Source organism: Canis lupus, chromosome 14 (genome assembly GCF_048164855.1).
Source record: "Canis lupus baileyi chromosome 14, mCanLup2.hap1, whole genome shotgun sequence".
Classification (NCBI taxonomy): domain Eukaryota; kingdom Metazoa; phylum Chordata; class Mammalia; order Carnivora; family Canidae; genus Canis; species Canis lupus.
Genome location: NC_132851.1, coordinates 45,514,005 through 45,539,396, shown reverse-complemented (window position 1 = coordinate 45,539,396; position 25,392 = coordinate 45,514,005). Strand labels below are relative to the sequence as shown.

General features: G+C 43.3%; 1 protein-coding gene across 5 annotated transcripts in view; it reads right to left on the bottom strand.

Annotated features, from left to right (window-relative positions):
- ATP10D (ATPase phospholipid transporting 10D (putative)) overlaps window positions 1–8,609 on the bottom strand; it is a 99,397-nt gene extending 90,788 nt beyond the window's left edge. Inside the window, exon 1 of one of the 5 annotated variants that reach the window (XR_012007101.1) lies at window positions 8,007–8,342. Coding sequence is in view for 2 of the 5 variants with exons in the window: in XM_072774958.1 (XP_072631059.1) it covers window positions 8,007–8,149 (143 nt within the window). In the remaining 3 variants the exon portion in view is untranslated. Of the gene's footprint in view, window positions 1–8,006; window positions 8,343–8,368 lie in introns of those variants that run through there. The other 4 variants (XM_072774959.1, XM_072774955.1, XM_072774958.1 and 1 more) reach the window with 4 other exon arrangements.
- Between the last annotated feature and the right edge of the window lie 16,783 nt (window positions 8,610–25,392).

Sequence of the window (25,392 nt, the reverse complement as noted above, 5' to 3'; positions counted from 1 at the left end):
AAACTAGACCAGGCACCTGCCCACCAAAACCCAGCGAATATGGCCCACTCATCAAGGATCTTACCATAAGCCTATGTTCTCAAACTATCACAGATCAGAATCACCTAGAATTTGTGAAAGCATAGCCTATGTCCCTACACACACTCACACACACACATACACACACACACAGCAGTTTCAGATTCAATAGGTCTGCAGTAGGAAGGAAATGCTTATTTCTAACAGAAAATACGTATTTCTAACGGGAAAAACTTATTTCTAAATATACTTTCTCCATGTAGTCATTATCATTAAATATTTTCATGCAACTAATCATTTCTATTCCAATAGTGTCTATATTACTGTGGTTCAAATAATTAGTGAAACTACTCTTTCATATACAAGAAATAGGGTATTTTCTGGATGCGTAACCACAGAAATTTTATGTATTTATTCATGAGAGGCACAGAGAGAGAGGCAGAGACACAGGCAGAGGGAAAAGCAGGCTCCCTGCAAGGAGCCCGATGTGGGACTTGATCCCAGATCCTGGGATCTGGACCTGAGCCAGAGGCAGATGCTCAACCACCGAGCCACCCAGGCATCCCAACCACAGAAATTTTTTTAAGCCAAAGAAAATAACATGCTCAAAAGAATGAGGGATTAAAGGGGAAAAATGGAGTTCTCTGTAGCTAAAATGGAAAGAAGTTAACTGTTGAAGGATGGTATACGCTTATAAAACTAGAGGTTAAATCAGTAGACCACATCAAGTGTTTCCCAAAGGTTTTTTGCAGATTATTAACCTGAGTTCTAAATATGAGTTAAATAAACACATCAGAGTAAAATTTTAGGTCATATTTTCCTTTAAAAGTATATGGCATCACTGGATAGATGATGAAGACCAGTATTTCTTTAGTTGAACTGTAAAAACATTTCAGTAGAACGGATAAGAGATTTAATTAATTTCTAAAAACTATTGTAGATTCATTTCTGGAAGTGTTGAGTGACTTAAAATACCTTATAAATATTTCATAGAGAAGCCTCATGTCACAATGGCTAAAAAGTACTTCAGCACATGACTTAATGTAACAAAAGCCTAGATTACATATGTCATCTACAGGCATACGCTGGAGATATTCCAGTTCAGTTCCAGGCCACTCTGACAGTCAGTCCAATGAAATTTCTGGTTTCCCAGTACACATAAAAGTTAAGTCTACCTTATTCTGTCGTCTATTAAGTGTGCAATAGCATTATGCCTAAGAAAACAATATACATACCTTAGTGCCTATCTGTCCTAATTTAAAAATGCTTTCTTGCTAAAAAATGCTAACCATTATCTGAGTTTTCAGCGAGTTGTAATCTTTTTCCTGGTGGAGGGTGCTGCCTCAGTGTTGATGACTGCTGACAGATAGGGGTGGTGGCTGCCGAAGGGTAAGAGTGACTGTGACAATCTCTTAAAATAAGACAACATTTGCTGCATCTACTGACCCTTCCTTTCACAAATGATTTCTTTGCAGCATGCGATGCTGACTGACAGCATTTTACCCAAAGAACTTCTTTCAAAATTGGAGTCAATCCTTTCAAACCCTGCCACTGCTTTATCAACTTTTTTTTTTAAAGATTTTATTTATTTATCCATGAGAGACACAGAGAGAGAGAGGCAGAGATATAGGCAGAGGGGGAAGCAGGCTCCCCGTGGGGACCCCGATGTGGGACTCGATCTCGGGACCCTGGGGATCACGCCCTGGGCCGAAGGCAGGTGCTCAACCGCTGAGCCACCCGGGCACCCCTTTATCAACTAAGTTTAATATTCCAAATCTTCTACCGTCATTTCGACAATCTCCATGGCATCTTTACCAGCAGTAGACTCCATCTCCATAAACTACTGATCACCATAGCAAATATAATAATATGAAAATCGTAATGATCAAAAAGCTTGAAATATTTCAAGAATGACTAAAATGTGACACAGAGACACAAAGTGAGCAAATGCTGTCAGAAAAATGGCACCGAGAGATTTGACACGGGGTCACTGCATACCTTCAGTCTGTAAAAAACTCTATTATCCGCAATGCACAATAAGCTGAAGTGCAATAAAACGACCTATGGCTGAATTCAAATGGTCTCAACACATATATTTAAATCGTCCCTGAGGCCTGTAAGTGTTACAAGGGATGGTATATGAACACCAGTAAGGGAACAAGAAAGCTGCACATGGTATTAAGCTAATGGTGTGCACTGGAATTATAAAATGGATTTATAATAAATGGCCAATTCCAATAATCAACACAGTGCTACCCATCCCTCCAAAAACACATTCATCTCCGGGATGCCCAGGTGGCTCAGTTGGTTAAGCGTCTGCCTTCAGCCCAGGTCATGATCCCAGGGTCCTGGGATGGAGTCCCACAGCAGGCTCCCTGTTCAGTGGGGATCTGATTCTCTCTCTCCCTCCCTCCCACTCCATCCCCATCGCTTGTGCTTTCTCTCTCTCTCTCTCTCTCTCCTCTCTCTCTCAAATAAATAAAATCTTTAAACACACACACACACACATTCATCCCAAATGAGAAGTGATGATATAATTAACTGTTTTCAAAAAAGCAACAAATGCATCTGCAGTTAATAGAAAAATACAAGCTCCAACAAGTGATACTGATACTCGGTCAGATTGACAGTCTGCCACTTACCACAAGCTCTTAGCCCCTCTGGGCCTCAGTCTCCACATCTGTAAGATGGAAATAACATTGTCCACCTCACAAAGCTTTGTAAGGAAGTTTATTAAATAACGCACAGTGCCTAAAATGCTAGATAACTTCATCTTTCAACTAATGTTTGTTGAGTTTCGACTATATGCCAGGCAATGTTACGGATAACAGAAATAAACCAGGGAATAAAACAGACAAAAATCTCTGCCTCGGAGGAGTTACCTTCTAGTGTTCATGTAATTTACCTTGTCTTTGCCCCACACTGGGTACTTCGGAAAAAGAATACAAGTGCTCAGATTAGGTCAACATATTCAATTCAACAACAACAACAACAAAAAAGATAACAATAGTGTAATCACACGCTATAAAAATTTAGAGAGTAGAAAGTCCTATGGGAAGACATGAAATGAGGCTGGAAGATGGGAGTGGATGGAAGGCTCCTGGGAAGAGCGAGCATGTTAAATGAACTTTGGGAAACATCTACAATCTGGGAGGAGAGGTTTGTAGATTTGAGAAAAGGAAATACTATGAATGGAGGCTAGACGGCTAAAATACCCTGTGTTCGTGGAAGTACTGCTGACTAGTTCAGGTACAAAATAAGGAGGGGAAATTAAGATAGAAATCTGTGTCAGGACCATGTAAGCGCTTTTTTTTTTTTTTTTTTTTTAAGGACCATGTAAGTTCTTACTAAGATGAGGAACATACTTACTTTGAAGGAAATGGGAAATCACTGGAAACATCTAAGAGGGTGCGATAAGACACGGACATTTAAAGGACTTCTTTGCAAGAAGCTGAAAGACACATCGGACTAGGGGAGAAAAGGCAGGGAGACTAGGCTGGAAAAGGGAGCAAAGTGCTTCAGAACACAGGTGGCCACCTAACAAGGAGTGCTATCATTAAAGATTTCCAAAGGCACCTGCCAGTGCACCTCTGTGACAACAGCAGCACCCATAGAGGGCAAGGGCCCACGCTCCTGTTCCCCCCATACCTCCTGTCCTTGGCCTGTCACCAATGTTGCAGCCTTACCACCATGTCCTCTATCCATACGTCCCTACCATTACCCCATCTGGACCATGACCCAAATCAAGCAGGCAAAAAGTGTGACAAATTGGGCACCGGGGTGCCCCCTCCTCTTTTGCATCAGCTTAAGTGAGATGTTACAAATTTGAGACAGGGAGATGGTATAGGACTCCACTGCCCTCAGGTGCCAGGGTGGCTCAGGGGCACCTGGGTGGCTCAGTCAGTTAAGGGTCAGACTCTTGGTTTCGGCTCAGGTCATGATCTCGGGGTTCTGAGACCGAGGCCCCACCTCCCACCTCCACCCCCCAGCCCTTCAGGCTCCACTCTCAGCAGGAGGCTGCTGTAGATTCTCCTTCTCCCTCAATACACCACCACCACTACCCCCATGCTCACTCACACGCTCGCTCTCTCTCTAATAAATAAATCTTTAAAAACAAACCAACAGGGATCCCTGGGTGGCGCAGCGGTTTGGCGCCTGCCTTTGGCCCAGGGCGCAATCCTGGAGACCGGGGATCGAATCCCACGTCGGGCTCCCGGTGCATGGGGCCTGCTTCTCCCTCTGCCTATGTCTCTGCCTCTCTCTCTTTCTCTCTCTGTGACTATCATAAATAAATAAAAATTAAAAAAAAAACCAACAAATAAAATAATAAAATTCCATTGCCCTATTCAAATGCCCTAAAACATTTCGCTTTTCTCTCAGTCCCTGGTTTACAAATCTTAAAAGTATGATAAGAGTTCAGAATCAGGCATTTTTCTCACCTGGCAAGGTGGAAATATTGATGTTTTAGCTGAGGGACATCCCAGGTAAATAGACAGAATCTTTGTGATACAACTCTGAGAACACCTCTCCAGGAAAAACTTTAGTGAAGAAAGGATATTCTAAATTAAGATTTTTAAACCATAATCTTATGAGCCTATAAGGGAAATGAGAATCTTTTTAAATAGTGCTATTTATGAGAACAATAACAGGAAGAAAAAGATTTCCCAACGTCTTTGGATAATTCAAAACTGATTTCCACCCTCTTTATCATAAGCTACTTTTTTTTTTATTACCTTTCCTACATCAAAAGTTGAAGTTTTATAAATTTGTTTTGCTAACAGAAAAACACTCCTATCCCTCCTCCTCATTCAGAGAGGCCTTAAATGGAATAGGTTGATTTCAGAAAAAGAAATTAGGGAGTGTTTAATTAAGGCTCAGCGGCTTGAGCCCCAAGTAGATGTGATCAACAGGAAATGAAAAGGAATAAGGCTTTAATCAGTCCAGCACTGCTAATTATTTCAAAAAACAGCCAGGGGCAGAAGAGTGAATGTGACAGGAGTAAATTTTACCTTGGGATCTCCCTTATAATCCAAACATTCCCACCAGCAAATATAATCCAGAAACAATGACGACACCTGACATGGGACTACCCACCATACAGGCTTTGTGAAAGAAGGGAGAGCTCACCTATGTGGTCTTCATTCTAGAATGAGCTGCTTTATTAGGACCGTGACTTGCTTTTCCTGATAACTCAAATGTATTTATTGTAGCAATTTTAGAAACTACAGATTAATACCATAAAAAAAAACATAAATCACCCAAATATAAGTAACATGAACATTCTGGTTATTCTCCCCCAATAAAGTAGTTTCTGTGCATAGATTGGATTTTTTTTCAAAAGTTAGATTTTTTAACTTTTCATTCCTTCTATCATGAACATTTTTCTGTACCATTAAACAAAGTCTTCCTTCCCAACAACTTCACACATTTTAATTTACTTTTCATGTTTGTTAATACGATGTGTAAAAATGTGATAAATTTTTTCCATGCTTAGGGTTCTCCTCCCAACCTTAAAAAAGTCCACTTTTCCCTTTTGTGATTGCCCATTTATGTCTATTTTCCATTGGGCATGATCTTTCACGTGGGTGTCTCTCTCTCACTGTATTTTATCGTATCTTTTGAAAAGGGCTTATAGTATGTAAAATGTAGACAGTAAGAGTTTTAATTTCAGTTTGGGTATTTCTTGGTAATATTTTTCAAAACAGTATTTTTGTGATTATAAAAATAATAGTTGCCATAAAAGATTTGGGAATATGAGGGAAAATATTTTTAGAAAGCTCTAACTCCACCACCTACAAATCCAATTTCTTTTGCATATATGTCAGTGAATATACCCATTGATACAAACAGGAACTTGTAGGCAAACAGGAAGTACAACAGTCTTGTTCAACGTTCAATATTTGTTAATATAGAACAATGTCTGACATACAGGAAGAGTTTAATATGTGAGAAAATCCTATTTTATATTTCAAAATTATCTTCTACACATTCAAGATACTAGTGTTAAATTTTGCTTTTTCAACCCAATACACTGCAAGGATCTTTTTGAATCATGAAATTTTTTCAAAAACTATTTTTGAACTGAATTTTATCAACATACATATATAGTATATTAATTATTTTGCTATTGGGGGCTTAATTATGTTTCTTTTTCTTTCATATTACAGATAAGATGGTAATGGACAGATTTATAAATCTTCATATAAAATTCAGATGATTTCCTTGGTATGTATTTCTAGACCCGGGATTATTGAGTCAAAGCCTGGAAAGATTTACAGGCTTTAATATATTTTCCCATATTATTACATCCAATCGCTATAAGAATACACCCTCCATTTAGAAGCATAAAGAAAGATTCCATGAAGGCTACATGTCTTCTACAAAACTAGTACCATTATTACTTCTTACTCTAATAGTGCCACTAGGTCCATGAAAAGGGTTGTTTCTGTGGCTAAGAGGATTCCTAAAACAAACAAACCCATCTAAGATAACAGGAAGGGAATGTCTTCAAGAGCATACACTCACTTCAAACCTCTTCTTAAGCAATAAGGAAAGCTACTCAGCTGCTCTAACTATGGCCCAGAAGTGGTGATAGCATCCAGCACACACACTGTTCCAAGAGTTGATCAACAGATTCTCCTTTTTTTCAAGCACTGACAAGAGATTAAATGTATCTTCACCAATGTGTTGGGTTTTGAGACTCCCCAGGTGATCTTGCTTGTAGCATTTTCTTTGCTTTCCCTTCACTAAAAAGACTTCTTCTAACTAGATCAGCCTTCAACATGTGCACATTTTTACCTCTTAATCTAAAAACTGAAAGAAGTTTGTCTAACCAATGAGTCATTTCCTTCATTTCACTGACATCAGAATAAAAAAACAACCTATTTCATTTCTATTTAGGTTCACTAAGTAATTGTACTGAAAAAGTATTTGGTCCCTGCTATGCAAAGGTCAGGCATTCCTGAAATCCTGTGTTGTTTTTTTAAGATTTTATTTATTTGAGAGAGAGAGAGAAAAAGAGAGAGTGCACTCAGGAGCATGAGCAAAGGGAGGGGGAGAAGCAGACTCCACACTGAGCAAGGAGCCTCACAAGGGACTGGATCCCAGGACCCCCAGGGATCATGACCTGAGCCAAAGGCAAAAGCTTAACCAACTGAGCCACCTAGGTGCCCCTTGAAACCCAGTTTTAGACTGCTTGGATTTCCCATTCCTCGACACAATTTAACAAATGTTACATCATCAGTGTCATTTTTAAAACTCCCTGAAACTTTTTGAACAGTTGCTTAGCTGCCTATGTTGAATACATGAAGTGTGACCTCATTTCAATAAAAACAATCGATCTCAAAAAAAAAAAAAAACCCACCAATCTATCTCAATGTAGGTATGTAATACCCATTTGTAAGGACACATAAGCAGACATCACTTCTTCCCGTGGCTTGGCTCACACTGGAGAAATGAAGCAGTTGAAGGTGGTGAGTTGAAGGTGTAGTAGTTACAGGTGACCATGTGTTATCAACCTGCTCCTAACAAACCCCCCCCCCCAAAAAAAAAGAGTTTTAGGATGGTACTCTTTGCAGAAATTTGACCTAGTAGATAAAAACTCCTATGTCCTCCGGAGTTTTCTGATAGAGCAATGGGATGGATGCTGGATAAGGGGCCCCGATTCTTGGGCATCAGTGTTTGCAGGCGCTTCGGAGCCAGCCTCGCCGTCAGACCACAGAACAGGTCTTTCCTGCAAAGAACTTGAGCGCCAGGAGGCGGGAGGGCCCCGCGGCCTCCGGGGCAGCCCGGGCACCTGGGGCGGCCTGTCGCCAGGTGAGCGCAGGTCGGACGCGTCCCGGGCCCCGCCCTCCCGCGGTCCCCCCCGCGCGCGGGGACCACGGCGGGCCCGGTGGCAGCGCCCCCGCCACCACTAGGAGCGAGCCAGCTCCAGCGGAAACACCCCCTTCCTTCCCAGGGAAGCCCCGCGCCACCTGCGGGGTCCCCACCTGGACGCGCATCCTCCTCGCCGCGCGGGAGACCAACCTGGGCTCGCTCCCGCCACGGGAGTGCGCGTGCGCGGAGTCCACCTCCGCGCGAACCCCCGCGCGCTCGGAATCGAGAAAAGCAGCTCCTCCTTCCAAATGGACATCCAGGGGCTGGAACCGCTCTGCCTCCCCGCCCCCCTCCTTGCTTTTCTTTTTTTTTTTTTTTCTTTTTTTCTTTTTTTTTCTAGCTCAACCACAGCCCTCGAGGCCACTTCCGAGGCGCTTCGGGGGACCCCGGGAGCAGCCGTCGGGGAAGCGGGAGGGGAAGGCGGGAAGCAGCGGGGAAAGTGACCCGGGCCGGGGCGCCCGCGCGTCCCGCTTACCGGTGCTCGGTCCGCACACATCCCAGCTCGGCGACCGCGACGCTCAGGCTGCGCGAGGGAAGCCGAGCACCGCCCCGGGGCGCGGAGGAGGCCGTGCTTCTGCGCCCGCCATCTGCTCCTGCGGAGGCGCTAGGGGACGGGGGGGGAATCAAGTCTCCGAAGACGGGCCCCCAGGCCGGTTGCAGGAGCCCGAGCCCGCCCGCGACCCCTCGGCCTCCTCCGGGTCCGCCTCCTCCTCCGGCCCCGCCCCGCTCCCGCCAGCAGCCAATCGCCGGTCGTCCGCCCCCGTGACGTAGGAGGGGGCGTGGCCTGGGAGGCCGGCGTCCCCGCGGCTGCTGGAGCGCAGGGCGGTGCAGGTGCTGCGCTGGCCCCCGGGCCCTGCGGGTCACCCGGCGCGCGTCGCCTAGACCTGAAATGCCTGGCAGTTATTTATTTATTTTTTTTTAGAGCGCAAAGGGATCGAGTCTAAGCATTTAATGGTGTCCTTTTATAACTGGGAGAGAAATTGAGAAAAAGACCACAATTTGGATTTGCCCCCCCCACGCCTGTCTTCACTCAGTCTGCACGGGCTTTGTGCATATATACCTGCCGTGGTCTGTTAGCTTTTAAAACTCAGGGATTTACTTTTTTTTTTCCTTCTAAATAAATTACGACAACCCAGTTTGGTCTCTCAAAACTTCTGACCTCGGGGATCCCGGGATGGCTCCCCGGTGTAGCGCCGCCTGCAGCCCGGGCTGTGATGCTGGGGACCCGGGATCGAGTCCCACGTTGGGCTCCCTGCGTGGAGCCTGCTTCTCCCTCTGCCTGTGTCTCTGCCTCTCTGTTTGTGTCTCATGAATAAATAAAATCTTTAAAAAAAAAAAAAAAAAAAACTTCTGACCGACTAAGTGCTTTGAGAAAGGAAAGGAAATTGAGAAAAGACAGAAGCAATCGTGGCAATACTGAAGACCAAAATCTAATGATCCCTGGCTGCCACTGAAACAAAAAGCAACCCCCCCCCCCAACTCTTTTGTACATCTTACGTTTTCTCAAATGTGCAGCCCAAGTGAAGGAAACTCAAGGATCCTATAACGTTTCCCTAGCAGCGAGGAGGTCTCCAGGGCAGATTCAGGGATCCGCTTGGGAGGCTCGCAGACTCTCCCAGACCAGGCCGGGGAAGCCAAACAAGCTCCTGCACCCGCGGAGATGGTGCCTCTCCCAGCGGGGAGGAACGAGTTCTGGGTGTGGCTTGCTCTGATGCCTGAATCTGGAAACCTCCTTCTGCAGGCAAGGGCTAGTCTCTAGAGTTTACTCAACTCTGGGAATACATCCAGCTTCACAGCGCAGACACTCATGGACGTGGCCTCTGAAATGTGTGGCCTTGGTAGCATGCTTTGCAGTCCTTTGAGTGTCCCCAACGTGATTGAAGATCAAATCTTCTATCTGATAGCCAGTCTTCCTGAGCACACTTAAAATTTACGATGGGCCTCCCAGAGCTTCCCCAGGCAGCTGCGAAGCTGCAACCTGGGTGGAGGGCCTCCCCGGGAGGACTCCTACCACGACAGCTCAGGCGGGGGCTGGTATCTGCGGCCTGTTGGGATCGCTTCAATCAGGGGTTCTAACCAGCTACACAGAGTCAACTGGGCAGCTTGATGATGCCAAGGCCCCGCCCAGGTCAATTAAACTGGAATCTCTGGAGGTGGGGCTCTGGCAATTTTTCTTTCTAGCTGTCCGAGTAATTTGAACCTGCAACAAGGGTTGAGAATCTCTGGCTACGATTTAAATTATTGCCTTAGAGAAGAATCTGCATAATAGATGTTTTTTAAAAATGCAGTAGTAGGGGATCCCTGGGTGGCGCAGCGGTTTGGCGCCTGCCTTTGGCCCAGGGCGTGATCCTGGAGACCCGGGATCGAATCCCACGTCGGGCTCCCGGTGCATGGAGCCTGCTTCTCCCTCTGCCTGTGTCTCTGCCTCTCTCTCTCTCACTGTGTGCCTATCATAAATAAATAAAAAAAATTTTAAAAAAAATGCAGTAGCAGAATGATGTGAAATATTTTGTAATATAACTTAACCGTATATATGCTTCATATATTTTATATGAATATAGAAAATTTCTGGTAAGATACGCATCAAAATTATTTATTCAGAAGGGAAGGATGGCAGAGTGAGGAGGGGACGTTATTAGCTTTCTATTCGTATCTGTATCATTTGACAAGGAAAGGCGCGTGTACGCCATTTATAATTTAAATATATTCAGTCAAGTTTTAAATATTCATGCTTATGAATGTCATTGCAAACAGCCACTATTAAAGTGGGCTTCAGTTTCTTTTTGCAAATGTGCCTCTAATATCTAATTTTCTCCTGAGGATTTTTTCTGTTTTGTTCTTAAAAAAGAAAAGATCCATAAAACTCTTTAACACATTAGCTACCAAAACATAAGCATTAATCTACACAGTCATTCCCAAACTTGATATTTACTTCCTTATAATTCATGTAATGTACCTATCATCCGATAAATTTTTTAAACTAATATACAAAGTATAGAATATAGATGTAAGGAAACTTCATCTTTTCCAACTGGAAAATTACTTGTAATTAGTATCTCAGTACTGATAGCTTCATAATCAATTCCCAGTAGGTGGGATCCCTGGGTGGCTCAGCAATGTAGCACCTGCCTTCGGCCCAGGGCATGATCCTGGGGACCCAGGATCGAGTCCCACATTGGGCTCCCTGCGTGGAGCCTGCTTCTCCCTCTGCCTGTGTCTCTGCCTCTCTCTCTCTCTCTCTGTCATGAATAAATAAATAAAATCTTCAAAAAAATTCCCAGTAGGAAACATGGCATAGTGGCCAAGTGCCTAGGTTTGACCTGGCTTTAAATCTTAGCTCTGCACAACTTTAGATAAATGATGTAGGGTACCATCTCTAAGCCACGTAAGTAAAATGAATCCAGTAATATCTACCACAGTGTTACTAAAATTACACCAAGTCATATAGCTGCTTCACTAAGGGCTTCTCACTGTGTAAATAACAGGTGCTTAATAAGCGATAGTTATTAATCCCCTGATTTCTATTTTCCTCTCTTAAACATACCCAAAGATTAGCATGGAAGCAATGGACTAAGAATTTATCAGGAAACATTTTTATAAAACAGTAAGTATGATTCTTCCTATGACTGTTGATACTTCTTATCCACTTACGCATGCTAAAGAGCAACATTCATTCTTTCAGGTCACTGCTTTAGCATAGAACATGGAAAACAATTTTTTTTTGATTTGCCTCGAAATATTTTACATATAACAAGTGTTTCCCAACGTGACACACAAGCTGTTTCTGATCCATAAACAACCATTTCTTTCTCTCTATACTTCTTAACAGAGTATGACTCAGGCAGAGATGAGGATGTTTCCCAGGATTGGCTTCCTGACCAACTTTTAGACAAAAAGGGGATGGGTCAGTGCCTCAAGCAATAAAGACTTATCTCTTACAGACGAACCCTGATTTTAGTAATATCTTCTTGCATTTTTTTTTCTTTCCTTTTTTCCCTTTCCTTGACGTTTACTGAGCGTTAGTAAAACGTTGCTATGTTAGGCACTATTCTAAGTGGCACTATTCACATCTGTTACCGCACTTAATCCTCTTGTCACCAAAGTTGGAGCAAACTCAAGTGTGAAGGATGAGAAGTCAACCAAATGAGAGGGTAAATAAGGGTGAGACTGTTTCAGACGGAGGAAACCTTCTGGAGGTGGAGCAGCTATCACGTTTGGGATTTCTAGGTCATCTTCATGTGATAAGCATGGAGATTTTCACAGGACACTGGAGGCTTTGGTCTGATTAGGTTGGCCATCTGCACCATGGTTTGACATTTCTGGCTTATATTGCGGGGGCGTTCTAATGACCATAGTCAACCCTCTGTTCCATTCCTTTTCCTACCAAAGGTCCACACCTCATCAATTTCCAACCCTGCAGACTCTCCCAGCTGTTTCTCCTCTGTACCCAGGTTGTGTCTGCAGCAGAATGTTATGATAAGTAGCTAATGGAAGACTGTAGTTAATGGAGTCTGCATTCTTGATAAACAAACTTTCTGTTTATTGCTGGGCGATTCCTTATCATTCTCAGCCAAGCCCTCCTCTTCTGACAAACACTGACTGAGCACCCACCAGGTGCCAGGACCAAACAATCTCAGCCTGGACTCACCACCTTCACTCACCAGAAGCGAGTGCACAGCATGCTCAGATGGATCTAAGCACAGTGATGTGTAAATCTCAGTATTTACACACACACACACACACATACACACACACACACACACACACTGCATTTCTGCATTTCTATGTAAGCAGTCTTCCCTCCTTTAAAGAAGTTCATTTCTCTCCAGAGTGGAGATCTCTGGCCACTGGCTCTTGCCCCTTCCACAGCCTTATGTTTGCAGTTATTGCCTCTTTATATCTTTACTCTGTTTCTCTTCAGTGGATTCTTCCCCTGAACCTACAAATATTTAGAGATAAATATATATGTTCTGCACACCAAGGAGGAGGAGGCGAAAGAAGGCAGGAAGGGAGGGAGAGAGAGAAGGAAGGAGGCTCATGAAAAGAAAGGAGGGGAAATGACAGAGAAGGCTTTCTTTTGATCTTGCTATTGTTTCAGATGGAACTATGGCTTTATTTCTCTCCTTAACCCCATTACTGAAATTCACTGGAACGTATCTCAATCACTTGCTGACTCCGTAAGCCCCACACTCTGATTTCACTGTCCTTTTCTCCTCTGAACTTATCAATGGTCACAGTTCCAGTTGTCAGATTCAGTGGTTTCTCTCCCTGCTTCTGGGAACTCCTCTCTTGGGGACTGTTAGGATACTTCCTGGTTCTCTTTTTAATTGTTTAAATTAAAAAAAATTTTTTTTTTAAGACTCTTGTCTGGCTCATCTGCATCCTTCTTTCAGTGTTAGGTATATGTACTCTCCCAAGGACTGCTCATTCACTTTCATGATGTGGTTATGGTCTCTAGCCTGAGGACTTTCCAACTTTCTGCCCTCTCCTGAGCTTCAGGTGTGCATTTCCAACTGTCTGCCAACCACTTCCTTCTCTTGATAGCAGTAGCATCTTGGTACCTCCAATGCCGCATGCCCTTCTCTCCACACCTGCTCCTACCATCTCTCCTTCCTCTTTGCCTACCAGGCTCTGCTGTGGGGCCATACCTTTGTCGGTCTAGCAAGCCAGGTGGGCAGCACACCAGAAGCTTACTGCCACGGGAGATCTAGGAAGAACTCGGGAGTTAGTTACTTCAAGAAGAACGTTCAGGCCGATTTGATTGGCCTAGCAAAAATCTTAATCATCGTAGGGGCTGGATGACTCTAAGAAGAGCATGTTCTTTGTTTAGAATCATCTTTCCTTTCTCTAAGTATCACCAAAGGAACTTAATGCCAGTTTGTGAAATGCTAATACCACAATGTCTACTATAGAGGTATGAAACCGGTGTTACGGGGTCTAAGAGATGGGGAATTCATTTTTCTCATGGGACAGGGGATCTAGCAAAAGCTTCATATGGCGTTGTCACTTGAGTGGGGTTTCTGAAATGTGTAGGAATGCCCTGGTGGAAAAATAAAGGAAAGGCCTCTGGCCAAATACCAAACAGCAGGCAGGTAAGAAGAAAAGCACAAATACATTGGAGTATATGGCACACTTGAGAATTGGTTACTTTTTGTGAGACCCATGCAGAGTAGAGAAGGAGAGAGTGTTAGGACTTCACCGTGCAGGTTTCTGAACACAAGAGTGTGGTCAGTCTTGTGCCATAATAAGCTAAGCACGCTGGACAGGATGGACACTGCAGGGTGAGAGAGAGAGAGAATAAAGAGATGGAATCCTGAGGCAAAGCTCTGGCAGTGGTGTGGAAAGGAAGGCATGCACTCAAGAATCTTCACAAGGTCAAATCATCCCTGTTGAGAAAAACAGGAAGCGACAGGGCTCCGTCCCACACCAGAGGTTGTGTGGCTGGTGGGAGTGTAATTGCTCTGCAGTCACAAGGCCACTCGGAGGATCCCGAGCTGCAGGAGAGAGAGCCCTGACCTGGGCAGGCTGATTAGCAGAACCCTGGGAGCTGTGTTTTTGGTCTGATAGATGATACATGTCTTAAATGGTGAGAGGACGTGGCATTACTCCATTAAGTTAGGAGCTTCGTTAAGCCAGTGCAAGTGTCCAAGGTTCCATGACCTTCCTGCCATCTACTGGGTGAAGGGCCAAATCTCTTCTTCGAAGTATTTGCCAAGGAGCCTCTCCTTCTCTGGGGGGATGTGTTCTGAGATCCTGGACATGCCAATACTTTGAAGCCTATATATACTATGTTATTTCCCTACATATCCAGGCCTACAATAATGGTTAATTTCCAAATTAGGCACCGTAAGAGGTTGACAACCATAACTAATAATAAAATAGAATAATAATACCCTGCAATATGAGCTGTGTAGAGGTGGTCTCTCCCTCACAGTCTTCCTGTCCTGTACTCGCCCTTCTTCTTGTGATGAGGTCAGATGACAACACGCCTCCATGAGGAGATGAAGGGAGGTGAATGACGTAGGCGGTGACATAGCATCAGGCCACTATTGCCCTTTCAACTGTATATCGGGAGGACCTTCTGTTACTGGACCACAGTTGAACCCCAGGTAACTGAAGCCACGGAATGCAAATTCCCAGTTAAGGGGTGAGTACTGTACCAGAAAAAAAATTCACAATAGAAACTCACCATGACCAAGGAGGAGCCCACAGGGGACTTTAAAGGTGCTGGGGACGTTTATTATTAAGCTCAAGGGTGGTATATAATAGCCAGGATTCCACAGAGAACAGAACCAACACGATGTACATAAATAAATATTGGGAGGAAGAGAGAAACTTTAAGGAAATAGCTTGCCCAGTTGGGGGGTGGGGGGGTGGATCCAAAGCCTGCAGCAGGCTGGAGACCCATGGAAGCGTTGATACTGCCGAGAATTGCTGATACTGTTGAGAATTGCTGAGTTAAACGGATTAAAGGTTAAAAAGTCAAGTGCTGAAGGGAACAGAGTGGGAGCCATGAGGAAGGAGAAGCTGCCAGATAGAAGGTGGGAAAGAATCACGATCTACAGAATTTTTTTTTTTAAAAGCACTCCCATGATTTCACAACAAAACCAAATGAAGTCTCCCCAAATTCCAACAAACTAACTCACACTGCTTGTTGGAACAAGTGCAGGGCAAACGTGGCTTCCTCTACTGTCATAACTGGCTTGGGATAATGCAGTAAGAGACTTTGGGGCCAGAAGTCACATTTGAATGTACCTAGAGCAATGAGGTGGCTGGCAGGACCTTTTCAGGCCATTTGCGGATTGCAGTTGTGGGTATTTTTTTCTCAGTAGCTGGAAGATAGAGTGGAACTTGGACCTGAGCATCCCTTCTGGAAGAAGAGTGTGCTGAAGGATGTAGTTTCCATCTCACTTGCTGGCTATCAACACAGGCTCTGCAGGGAAAGCTGCAAAATACTCTCACCATCCCCAGAACTTTCTCAAGCCCTTTGCTAGCTTTCCTCTTTGGTTCTTCCAAGTACCCAATCCCCTCATGCTAAACTTTGCTGTGGAAGCTCTTTGCTGAGGCCCTTCTTTGGCAGCGCCTCTGGACCTGACCTTATTTACCCCCCTCAAGGGGGTTCAAAATTACCTATTTGACTTTGACCAAGACTGCCTTCACAAATATCTCCAGGCTTGACTAGACCTTCGAGAGGCTGCTTCCTGATGAATCTGCTCCCCCCCCCCCCACTTTCCTAGGGCGTTTTCTTTAGAAAACTTGTAATTATAATAACTTTTCCCCTTTGAGATGGAAATCTTTTAAGAAGTCTCTCACCAGTGTTACAATTTAGGAACGTCTCTCTCAAGAGTTTGTGATTCATGTCTCTGAAGTGTAATCCCCAAAGGAGATAGCAACCCTATGTCTGTCACCAATGGAAGGGCCCAAGCCAATTCCGGTAGGTGCCTTACTTCATATCATAAACCTGCGTCCTGTCAACGAAGACACAAGAAAGTACTTTTCCTTTGCATAGAGCCAATAAGCAGGTAGAGAGATGGCCTGTGTTCTCATTCACACACCAGCACTTAAAAATGCTCTCACTCTGTGTTTCGGTGGAGTTCTGATCTCTCCCCTACTTGAGAGACTTCCTTACTTATTTAACACTACTCAGTGCAACTTCTGCTTTGACACTTCCAATGTTCTCCAAATTAAGATTCCCGTTTCATAATGGTTCTTCAAGTGAGATCTCAGGAGGAAAGTAATCAGACTTCAGTCATTTCTGCTATTGCATAATTGCTATTACTCTTTCTTGAGACTCGTAGGGGCTTTGCATATGTGTTAAACAGATATTTGTCAACCCATGTGTGCTTCTGAGCTCTTTTCAGGCAATGTAACAGCAAATAATTTATGTTTGAGACAATCGGGCAGAGATCTTTTTGGTCAAGGAGGTACTCTTGGACCATGCTCTAATCTCATGGTTCTCAAGTTCAGCTACACATTAGAATCACCAGGGGAGGGCAGCCCAGGTGGCTCAGCAGTTTAGCACCGCCTTCGGCCCAGGGCCTGATCCTGGAGACCTGGGATCGAGTCCCACGTCGGGCTCCCTGCATGGAGCCTGCTTTTCCCTCTGCCCCTCTGTCTGTCTCTCATTAATAAATAAATAAAATCTTAAGAAGAGTCACCAGGGGAGTTGGAAAAAAATGTTGCTGGCTTGTATCCCTAGAAATTCTGACTCAAGTGTTCTAGGTGTGATTTGGTCATAGGGATTTTGGAAAACTCCTCAGTTGATTCTAATTTGTAGTCAAGGTTGTGAATCACAGCTGAAGCTCCCCATAGTGTTGGGATTTTTTTGTTTGTTTGTTTAAAATCACTCATTTTTCTGAATTCACCAAACATTCACGAGGAATCTCCTTCATGCCAAACACTGTCTAGAATACCAAGTGAATGTGTCATGGCCCCAGTTTTTCAAGGAGCTCTCAAAATAACGGAAGAGGTGCAATATAAGCAAGCAGCTGCCATGCAGTGCAAAGAGGACTATGATAGTTTGCTCAGAGTTGTGGAGACACAAGTGAGGCAGCAGTGAGAATTCTCTGGGGAGGTGTTTGACTTCACTAGGCCAACTAGGTGTGCATGGAAGGAGCTGCAGGAAAAAGGAGAGAAGATTCCAGGCAAAGTAAACAATAAGAATAACAGAGCGATCAAAACCCCACCATTCTCTCGATGTTCTAAAGGTCCTAGTTACTGTGCTGGTGATGCGACAACGCTGGTCTCAACTGACCAGATCTCTCGGTTAGGAAGGGGTTGCCTCCACACTTTCCAAATCTTCACATTTTCTGTGAAGTTTGTCCAAATCAGTGGATCTCCGTACTGGTTTACATTAAAGCACATGGAGTGTTTTTTCACACAAAATGTTGATGTTTTACTCTCAGTGAAATTCCAATATTATTGGCCTATGGGGTGCGATCTATTATCTTTTATTAAAAGCTCCCATATGATTATTTATAAACAGACACAATGGACATTTTACAGGGCCATGGTTTCTCAAACTAAACTGTGGGGATGGTTGTACAACTGTATGAATTCAGTAAATGCCACTGAACTCTACTTCAAATGGTGGGATTCTTTGGTATGTAAATCACAAAGATATTTCCAAAACAAAGCAAAATACGGATGTAGCACATTTAATGTGAAAGATCAATCACTCAAAAAACTCCCTGGAGTGACTGTAATGTACTGCCTTGATTAAGAACCACTGGCTGAAATTCCAAGAGCTCACAGATGTGGAGAATTTTCTGTACAGTGATTAAAAGAGGTGGCAACTGAGAAAAGAGGTCTTACAGGCACAGAATCTTCATCAGAAAGACTAATTGAGCACTTGACATGCTGGTCTAAAAGACTGCCAACCCCCGAGGATGCAGTGTGGATCACAATGCATCCCAGTTAAGTTCCGAAATTGCAGTTCGCTCAAGTATTTCACTTTAAACAGAACAATTTCAGAGCTCTTAATATATTGTATTCTTAGTGAAATAACTGATATGTATGATCTCTATTGCCCTTTTAAAATCAAAATGATTATTTGTTTCAACGATCACTTTCATGGAGAACTCAGATGGCGTAAGCCACAAGAATATTTTTTGATAAAACAATGGAATAAGGAGGTATTAAAAGCATTTTTAAATTACAGATAAAGCTCAGAAAGAAAAAGACCCCCAGTTTATTAAGCTTATTCACCAGGATAAAATGAGACATTTCTCCAAGTGGCTTCTAAGACACTTTCTCTAGGCAGCCCAATCGGAGTTTATTTAGACAAGATTGAACACAGAACCTCTCCAGTCTTTACAAATTACCTATTCATAACTTCTTTCGATGCATTAGAATCAATGCCAATATAACATTTCAATATTTCCTGTATGGTTATAAGATGATAATTAAACTCATTTAAACTTGAAGGCCCTTTCCTCTCAACAATTTATGGATGGGAATAATTTTAAATAGATTGCAATGCAAATCACTAAGCACATCTGCATTGCGACACATCTAATTATGATGGACAAATTAGTCAACATCAAGTCATAGGATAACCTGAATATCCGGTTTGGACTGAGAAAATAGATGTGGAAAGCCACAGACAACTTTTATTAAAGGCAGCCTTAAACTCTGAATAGTGAGTTAATGGCTCTTGATTCCTAGAACATTTGTCAGAAATTGTACTTACTGAAGCTAATGTAGTCAATTCCTGGGTGTTAAAGTAGGGAGCCCAAGAATTTAAGGACAAGCAAAGGTAATCATCTAAAATTAAATAGTAAGACTCAACCCACCAGGATGGGGAATAGAAATTCCTAGAGTAACCCTCCAGAACAGAAGTATTTCCTAAATCTTGGTCAAGAATCTGTATGAAACACTTATAAGGTTATGGTATCTAGGAAAAAAGGAGAGCCAAAGGGGCACCTGGGTGGCTCAGCGGTTGAGCATCTGCCTTTGACTCAGGGCTTGAACCTGAGTCCCACATTGGGCTCCCCACAGGGAGCCTGCTTCTCCCTCTGCCTGTGTCTCTGCCCTTCTCTCTGTGTCTCTCATGAATAAATAAATAAAATCTTAAAAAAATAAAAAGAAGGGGTGGTCAAAGAAACAGCTTTTAGTTGTCAAGAGGAAAGGAGGCTTTGTCTTTATTTTTTAAGATTTTCTTTATTTGAGACAGAACATGAGCTGGGGGAGGCACAGAGGGACAAGCAGACTCTCTACTGAGTAGGGAGCCCTACACGGTGCTCAATCCCAGGGCCCCAAGATCATGACCAGAGCTGAAGGCAGACATTCAACTGGGCCACCCAGGAGCCCCTAGAATGCTTTGTCTTTTCTTTACCTAGAAATGTTCCTGGAATGGAATGAACCATTGTGGTTCATTACAATTTCAAGGCAACATTTTAGATCTATTCCTTTTCTTTCATTTACTCTTATATTCACTGAGCATCTTTCTAATCCATGATTTGGTTAAAGGAATTTATGGGCCAAGAGAGAATGCCCTAAGGAGAAACAATTCTTATCCTCTGACATTCTGGTTTATCAATCAGTCTCCTGAGAGGTGGCTTGCACAATAGAGATTTATTCCCACAGATCTAGGGACTAGAAATTAGAGATCCAGGTGTTGGCAGGTTGGTTCATTCTGAGAGCTGTGAGAGAAGGATCTGTTCCAGGCCTCTCTCCTCAGCTTGGAGAGCCAAGATATCTCCTTGTGTCTCTTCACCTAGTCTTCCTTCTGTCTACATCTGTGTCCAAATTTCCCCTTTTCGTAAGGGCATTAGTCACCCTGGATTATGATGCATCATAACAACCTCAACTGAACTTGATAATCTCTAAAGAGACTTAACTCCAAATAAAGTCACATCCTAAGGTACTGGGGCTTTGGACTTCAACATATGAATCTTAAGAGGGGCACAATTTAACTCATAATGGAGAGGATAGATATTGAGGGACCAACGGCAGCCTCTGCCATAATGCCCAACTGTGTCTGAATGATTGGCACAATCGATCTCCCCCCCTGCCCAAATCAGTTTCTCATGGGAATTCACAGGGATGAATCAGCTCCATTTTTCTCTTGAACTGTCCTTATCAAGGCACCTCACCAGACCCATTAGCACAGGGCATGTGTGTACGTGTGTAAATGTAACTTTGTTTCCAGGGCTGTCTACTACTTGTGCTCCAAGTGATACTAATACTGACGCAAGATCATAGTTAACCTGTACTATGGGCAAACTACGTTCCAGACGCTGTGCTAAACACATTGGGTGCATTATTTCATTTTAACTTTGCAGCAACTTGATTATGTGGGCAGTAGTCTTAACCCTATCTTCAGTCAAGGAAACTGAGGTACAGAGAGTTTAAGCAATTTACCCAAAGACTCATGGCTAGTAAGTGATAGGGATACAAGTGGACTCTGACTCCAGAGCCCCTAGAGCACACTCTTCCTCAAAAAGTTCTCACCAACGTAGTACCTGTAGTGTATGACTCTATCCCTTGGTCAAGTCCCCAAACCTCCGCTGTCTGGGACGACAGATGCTTTACCTTGTCTTCCTGCCTGCATTTTGTTTCTATTATCCTCTTTCTCTTTCAAGAGCATCCAACCCAGGGAATCCCTGGGTGGCTCATCAGTTTGGCACCTGCCTTTGGCCTGGGGCGTGATCTAGGGGTCCTGGGATCGAGTCCCACATCGGACTCCCTGCATGGAGCCTGCTTCTCCCTCTGCCTGTGTCTCTGCCTCTCTCTCTCTCTCTCTCTGTGTGTGTGTTTGTGTCTATCATGAATAAATAAATAAAATATTTTAAAAAAAGCATCCAACCCACCATAAATTCCATTGATCTTAGTTCTAGAGTACCTTTTTTTTTTGAGATTGTAAATATGTGTTCATCCTTTTTCAGTGAAGTATAATTAACATTCGGTGTTAGTTTCAGGTGTACAATATGATTCAACAACTCCATACATCACTCAAAATATCTTTCGAGTCTTTCCTTTTGTATCTGGTTGCCATCGCCAGCATTCATCATCAAGGCCCCCAGAGTTCTACAGTCTGTGCATGCAAATTAGATCATAGGAACTTTAATGCCTACATTAGCTGAGATTGGCTTAGAATAGCCTCCAGATGGAGTCTCTTGCTTTCATGCTTGTACCCGAGAGCTGGTTTTCCAAAGTCTATCTGCTTTCTAGAGTATCACCATTTAAAAAATGCAGACTAGCTCATGTCTATGTGCTGATTAAAATCCCTGCCTATGTCTCTGACATCATCTCTGAGTAAGAGACAGGCAGGGCTAGGCAGGAAGAGACAGGTAGGGGGTGGTTGAATCAGGCTTACAAAACAAAGTCCCCAAATGCTGAGATGTAAGGAAACCAGAGATAAGAAAACAAACCAGACCATCCTGCCCTAGGTATGGGTAGAAAAGATAACATTTTTTTTTTTTTTTTATGATGGTCACCTGTGACCAACAAAGAATAACCAGACCCAAAAGGAAGCCATTAAAGGTGGTATCACCAGTCCTTACTCAAACCAGAACATCACAAAAATGATAAGGTCACAGGCTCCCTGGTCAGTTTAAATAAAAGCCTGTCCGTGGAGGCCTATGCTGGCAGTCCTGTCGGGACCCCTCTCACTCCCGAGAGCTCTCTCTGTACTCTACTTAAGAAACTTCTATTGCTTTACTCATTCTCCTTTGTCTGCGAGATTCATTCTTTGACTCCGTGACACAAGAACCTAGCTCTCCCACTTCCCTCCCCACCTCACTTGCCTTGCTCACTACGTCTGGTCTGACCACACACAGGCCTTTGGTTATTATCCTGAGTAAGGCCGGCTTTCTCCTGCTTCAGGGCCCCTACATTCTCATCGCAACTCTCATTCCCCAGATGTTTGCCTTCATGTCTCCTACTCCTCCTTTATGCCTTAGTGTAAACGCCACTTCTTGGCAATGTCCCCCTTGACCAATCTCAAGCATATGTCCATCCTCCCTCTCTCTCGATTACATCACGCTGCTTCATTTCCTTTAAGATGCTTCTCCACAGCTGACATGATCTTGTTTGCTTACTTGTTCATTATTGGAGGCCCCAACATACACAACCAGAAGGTAAGTCATTGTTCACCGCCACCAGTGTCAGAGCCAGGAGAGCATCTAATGCACGGTAGATGTTCAACCAGTAATTGTTAAAGAATGAGTAAAGGAATAAACCTCACAGGGCATGGTGCACAAAATTCTTTCTGCCTCCTTCCACTTCAAAATGAAAAAAAAAAAATCCCAATCAAGTTGCCTCAAGAAGAGGGAACAAATTAATTCTTCCCCAGTCAGCCTGAATTTGAATTTCAGCTCAGCAAGCACACTCAGTGAGGTTTACCTGAGATCTTTTTTACATCTCTCCCAGTTGTGATCACTGACTTACATTGCCTATACTGCACTATATAACTGCCAAGGTGGGTTTTATTATTTATTTTTTTTAAGATTTTATTTATTTATTCATGACACACACACACACACACACACACACACACACACACACACAGAGGCAGAGACACAGGCAGAGGGAGAAGCAGGCTCCCTGTGGGGAACCCAATGCGAGACTTGATCCTGTGACTGCAGGATCATGCCCTGGGCCGAAGGCAGGCACTAAACTGCTGAACCATCCAGGGATCCCCCCGAGGTGGGTTTTAGAGGTAGATCATATTCCCAAGGCAGAGACTCTCCAATGCTGTACATAGGAAGGTATAGAGGAAGGAGACACCCTGCTTCTTTCTGGAACCCACTTAACTTTAGCTAGGTAACAGCTGAGGAAAGAAGGCCACTTACAAGGGCATCTAATAATGTTTTTTACATGCCAGGCTGGACCTTGTTTCAAGGACTTTACGTATATAAATGTATGACTCTAAGTTCTGTACTAACATTCTAACAAATTACAGGCGAGGAATCTTAACACAGGGAAGAGAACACAGCTTGCCTAATATTACCTAGACACTAACTTGCCTAATTGGGGTTCAAACTCAAGAAGTTCAGCTCCAGAGTCCACATTTCCAACTATCACTCAAGTAAGATTTGGAACATGGGAACTAGAACACACTTAGTAAAAATGGGAACGTAAGAGAAATAGGTTTTGGAAACCTCTTGGATCACACACATGAGAACATCTTCTTACTTATCAAAAGGCAAATATTAAGCATTCTCAACTGGTAAACTCTGTTAGAAGCTGTATTTGTTAAAGGTTGAGTTTTTGTGTGTGTGTGCTACTATTTATTGAAGTTTTAATTTTAATTCCAGTTATAATACAGCGTTATATTCATTTCAGGCATACAACATAGTGCTTCAACAATTAAAGGCTAAGTTTTGTTACAACCAAATTCCAAAGGAAAGACCAAATTCTTCCTAATATCTAGCATTGCTTGAGAGAGATATCAGGATCTAATTCTGTGTCCTCTGACTAAATCTTGGGCCCTGTTTGTGCCTCTTCGCCCTATTTAGTAATCTGTTTTATGGCTTTAGGAAACCATACCACCGCAGAATGCCTTTCTTTCCTCTTTGGGGCGAGTGAAACAGAGTCAGCCCAGTGACTTTGGAACTAACACCTGTATGACTCTTGGACAAGGTAGACACAAGTTCACCAAATTTGTTTCCTCATCTTTAGAAGTTGGGGTAACACCTACAACACAAGGTTATAGGGAGGATTAATAAGATAAAATTTATAAACTGTTTGGCATCTACTATAGATGCTTGATAAATATTTTTACAACTTTTACAATATTCAAAATCTAGCTTTCTTAGAAAACAGGGTCTACCCTCAGTAGACTTACTAACAGACATATATTAGCCAGGAAGGTTCCAGATTCCTTGTTTATTAACTATTAATTGAGCAGCCCCTATGCACAAAGTCAATGTGTCTTAATCATGTTTCAGTTGGGTCAATGATCATTGCCATACAGGAGAGCTCGGTTCTTGTCTCATCGAGTGGAAGAACAAATCCGGCAGACAACAGAGAGTGAGCAAAGCGATAAAAGTTTATTAGGCAGAGATACAGAGAAAGCTCTCAGAAGTGAGAAGGGTCCCCATAGGGTTGTCACTGAGGGCTTTTATGGTCTGTCTTTTCTAGGAAACTGACTGAGGAACTTGGTCAAGTTCTTGCTAATATCAGGGTGGATGTTTAGGACAAAAAGGTGGACTTTTAATCATCATTATAACAAACCAGATGTTTTTATAAATATCATGAGCCCAAACAAGGCGCTCCCCTCTCTCTGGTTCATACCTCCTCCATATTTCTCTACATCTAGGATTTCTGGGATCCTAGTCAAGTAGCCCATGGCCTTGACATGCTTGTGCCGTCTTGGTTTGAGTAGCGACTATTTTTTAAAATATTTTATTTATTTATTCATGACAGAGAGAAGCAGAGACACAGGCAGAGGGAGAAGCAGGCTCCATGCAGGGAGCCAGACGTGGGACTCGATCCCGGGCCTCCAGGATCGTGCCCTGGGCCTAAGGCAGGTGCTAAACCGCTGAGCCACCCGGGCTGTCCTTGAGCAATGACTATTGATAACACCTTAATGACATATTTCTTTGTGTCTGGTGAGTTTCTGTGATTCCTTAGTGGCCATTACAGGGGGGAGACTCCCTAACATTTTGGAGCTGGGGAGCCAGGTTTATTTTTTTGTTTTTACTATCTTTTCTGTTTTCTTAGGTAGGAGCCTGACCCTGGGGCCTTTCCCTGCCTAGCCCCGTCTGCCCCTCACTTGTTCCTACATCAATTTTACATATCTGTACGAAGAACCAGAAAGCGGTAAATATTTTGAGGGACAGTCATGAAAATTCAGAAGAAGAAAAAAATGCTTTCACCCCCAAGAGATGGGGCGCAGAGTAGAGAAAGGATATTGGAGCGAAACACTGAAGGGTGTCACTAATAAATAGTTTTTCTTTGCAAAGCCCACAGACTAACATAATTACTCTCACGTCTGCAGTATGCTCCATCAGTTTTCACCGCTTTTATTATTATTATTTTAAATATTTTATT